Source organism: Pungitius pungitius, chromosome 14, assembly GCF_949316345.1.
Source record: "Pungitius pungitius chromosome 14, fPunPun2.1, whole genome shotgun sequence".
Taxonomy (NCBI): domain Eukaryota; kingdom Metazoa; phylum Chordata; class Actinopteri; order Perciformes; family Gasterosteidae; genus Pungitius; species Pungitius pungitius.
The window spans coordinates 13,297,006-13,301,060 of NC_084913.1; the positions used below are offsets into that span (position 1 = coordinate 13,297,006).

Consider the following 4,055-nt stretch of genomic DNA (forward strand, 5'->3'; position numbering starts at 1 on the left):
ACTCTCTCGGTAGATGACCCAGCCCCGGTCCTGCTTTTACAGGTCGTTCATACACACAAATCTCTACTCGTACAAATGAAATGCAAACACCCGAAGAGGTAAGTGAACTTGCAGTAAAACGTCCTAAAACGCAAACATTTAAAAGTGCGACTTTTTGAGGAACAATGCAAAGAGAAGACACAATTAATAGACAGTGGGGAAATAAAACACCGACAGGAGTTTAAGGATTCAAAAAAATGCTCTGAAATGTATTTTTGATTAAAAAAACAAACAAACACGACCAGAGCGTTTTGCACCGCCATCGCGTTTGCAGACACAAACCGGAACCTTTAACCGCGGCTCTGCGAGTGTACGGACAGTTTAGCGCGCCGGACCGGTGCAGGAAACGCGTCTAGGCTTTGACCTCCTCTCCTTAATGTGAGCTTCTTGCTGTCATGTTTAACTTAAAGGCCTTACAGAAAAACAAGACAGTCAAATATGGAGTCCCTATGCTTGTAAGTATCTTCTGTTTTACTTTTAAACACAATAACCAGCGTGTTGTAAGGTTGTTAGCTTAAATAGCTTACGTTAAGCAGGTATAACGTTACATCACACTGCTGTCAAACGCTAATGTCCGTTTCCTGTTGATATCGTGTTCAAAATGATCCTTACAAGTAGTTTCTGGTAATCTTGTACTTTCCAAATGTGTGAAAGCAGAAGTTATTCCTAGCTCGTGCTTGGAATAAGGTTTCCATGTAGATGCGTTAGTCCCCGTAAACTGATCAGCAACAGGGTTTATTTGTTGTGACAACCTGTGCATTTGAATAGCTTCAATGAGAATTTCTTCAGTTTATCAAACAGGCTCACGCTCTGCTGTAAAAAATATCAATTTTTAATAACAACCCACCAAGACATTACATTACATGTCAGACACTGAAGTTGATGTATTAGCTAGTGTTACTGTCATGTCCACATTAAGCTTCATAGAATCCAATGCTCTGCAAAGCCCAAATATCAGTTTCCACCTGCTACTGCTTGGACTAAACAAACTTTCCACATGTACTTAATGTTTTTCAGTTGCTCGTAATCGGAGGTTCCTTCGGCCTGCGAGAGTTTACACAAATACGATATGATGCCCAGAGAATCCGAAAAAGGGTTAGTAGTGAATTTACTCTTATGCCACACGATGGGCGTGTGACAAATGTGACCGCATAATACGCCCATTTCCACAAATCACAAGGACCCAGTGGACACTTTAGTGGTCTAAAAAAACACTGTCACCGCCCAGCCGGTGTGCAATGACGTCTCCCAGTGGTCGGACACAAAGTCGCACGCGAGGTTTGTGATTTTATCTGAGCGAACATATAAAAATATCTGTCCTGCAGCGATGTTTGGGGTTGCTATTGAGGACTCCTGGGATTCCCAAGTTTTGGGGTCATTTACCATCAGAAGTAGATGCATTGTCTTTCCATCACTGTGCACACCGCAGGAAAACCGCACTAACAGGCTTTTCTGATGCATCCAGTGAATCAATAGTGGGAACTGTTATAATGGTAGGGGCAACACTGCAGTTACAAATCAGTAGAATGTCAGAAGACTATCCCTTTAATTCAGAAGGCACTGCAATCGGATGGCTGCCAGGGGAAGTAGTTGTTTTGTTACTCTGACAAAACTCTGATGCAAGTCATGTGTGTGGGAGCCAGATGGCAGGGGCCACTTTTGTTTTTCCTGTCGATGTGAGGCTCTCGATGGTGCCGGGGGGGGGGGCAGCTGCGAGCCTGTGCCGCTCTCTTCTGACGGGGCCGCGGGCGGACCAAGCTCACTCCTCCAAGACCCTGTGGAGCAAAGATTCAACTCTACTCAGCGTGTGCATGTTTGCATGTGCGTGTGCACATGCAATTTAATGCATGGAATGTCTGAACAGTTGTCAGAATGCGCACGATTGAAACCCCTCTTGTGCTTTGGAGCTGTTCTTAGACTATTCCATTATTGGGTTCCCAGAGATATATTAAATCATTGAACCGCTTTATCCTGGAATAAGAGATGAACTTTAAGGCCTCTTGTCTGTCTTGGTCCGGTTCTGAGCTTGTGGTAGTTACAGAAACGGCTCCAGAACTCCTAACATGGGTCTTAATTCAGCAAGAATATTTGATGCATTATGTCTTTGCCGTAGTAGTGTATGTCTAATTAAAAATCAATGATGGATTTTTGAAACTCATCAGTCAGCCGAGTCTCCCTGGCATTATTTCTGTAAAATATTAGAACTTAAATGTAATGATTCCGAATGAGAATAATTTCTGTCCTATTCTCGGGCTAAATGGATTTGAATAGCAAAGCCTAAATAGCTCCATCAGACTCTCCTTCCCAAAACCCTTTGACACATCATTTTGTCTCAAACTAATTTATACACTAAAGTAATCATTTACAGGAAAGAGAAGGGAGAAGCTGATTCGGTCGAAAGTTTCAAAAACGCAAACCGATTAGTTTGATTCTTTTTATGTTCACACCGTCACCAATTTTTTTCTTCCCACCCAATCCGTCTCTCACACAATGATAGCTCATCTTTGACTCTCCCCTCTTCATCTCGGGTGTTCTTTATGAGTGCGTGACCTTGGATCTGAAAGCTCTACATCGTAACATTTCTTCTGTGTCGCTCAGCTGGATCCTTCGCTGGAGGCCAAAGTGAACCTCGAGAAGCAGTCAGTCATGCTGGAGGAGGAGTACGAGGTAAGGAGACCGATGGAGAGTAGGTGGAAGTCTTCCTCAGAAAGTTGAGGTTGTTTTCTGACTTGTTTCTATCACCCATGTATGGAAAGATTAAGATTTATATACGTCCATCTGAAGCTGTTCTAAAGGAAGCTTACCGGCTGCTTAAATGTCACCTCCTTCCACCTGTGGGCCCACACAGGTGGTCAGAACTCTCTCCAGACATTTCAAAGCACCTTTTGTGTTCATGCATGAGCACATGTTTATGTTTTCAGAGTTGGGAGGGCCAGGGGGGGGGGAGAATAAATCCTGTACAGATTTATTATTTTTCAAAGGTAATTTCCTGTTTGATTTTTGTCCTTTCTGCAGAGGATGAAGCAGGTGAATTTGGATGAGTGGAAGAACATCCGTGGTCCTCGGCCCTGGGAGCACTCCAAGGAGTACCAGGAGCAGCAGCGTAACAGCCAGAATAAAAAGGAGTGACCCCCCGGGCACGGGCGGGTGGAGCGGACTGAACACGCGCTGTAGCAGGGCGGATGTGAGGAAATAACCATGGCGCTGCTGGTCTGCAGCTCATCGCCGCCATCACCACAAGTCGAGCACTCGCCTTTGCGTGGTCTTGGTTCTTGCGTTGAACTTTCCTCGTGGTCCCGTCTGGGGTTTAACACAATCCGCACCGTAAGAGGTTCAAATGACACCACCTGACACAGGAGGCATTGCTCCATTGTGCTGCACACACACAGTGAGAAGGAGTCAGCTGTTGGTAGGTGGCTCAGGAGGTCGTGATACAGACCACCAGTAGGTGGCACATCGGTGTGCTGCTGAGAGCGAGGAAGGAGAATAAATGTTTGTGTATGACTTCCATGTTTCAATAAATTATATTCTATCGATCCAACTTTTTACCCTCACTTTCATTTAGTTTCTGACAAAAGCTTTTAGTCTTTGTTTACACCAGGGTTGCATTGAAAATAATAAATAACAGTGCAGCCTTTCCTCAGGCTTTATAGGCCTCGACAGTAATCCGTTTTTCTGACAGTTATTATTTTGAAACGCGGTGGATTTATTACGTTCATAATGGAAATGGTATTACCTTTTAGCTTTTTTTTTGGTTCTACAATGCAGAAGAACATGATTTTTGCTGCAAATCTTGTTCGTGCGAGTAGTGTTGGGGTGACAGACGGATAATGAATGCACTGCCTCGCCTCGTTCTGATTGTGAAATGGGATGTCATGAATATAGTTCAGGTTGAGAGGTCCGTATGAAATTGTCCTGGGATACATTTACGGTAATCATGTTTTTCGAGGCACTCTAATATCCAGTGTTTCTCTGGCTCTGGATGTTACGCGACACAAACAGCCCATACGTGAGGA

The 4,055-nt window shown here is 44.1% G+C and overlaps 1 protein-coding gene across 1 annotated transcript; it reads left to right on the forward strand.

The window, feature by feature from the left end:
* The first annotated feature begins 340 nt into the window (after window positions 1-340).
* Window positions 341-3,580, forward strand: LOC119227539 (cytochrome c oxidase assembly protein COX16 homolog, mitochondrial). Its single transcript, XM_037486394.2, has 5 exons — window positions 341-494; window positions 1,057-1,134; window positions 2,638-2,706; window positions 3,055-3,188; window positions 3,228-3,580. Exons 1-4 carry the CDS (start codon window positions 435-437, stop codon window positions 3,166-3,168), a joined length of 321 nt encoding a protein of 106 aa, XP_037342291.1. The 5' UTR covers window positions 341-434; the 3' UTR covers window positions 3,169-3,188; window positions 3,228-3,580.
* The last annotated feature ends 475 nt before the right edge of the window (window positions 3,581-4,055 follow it).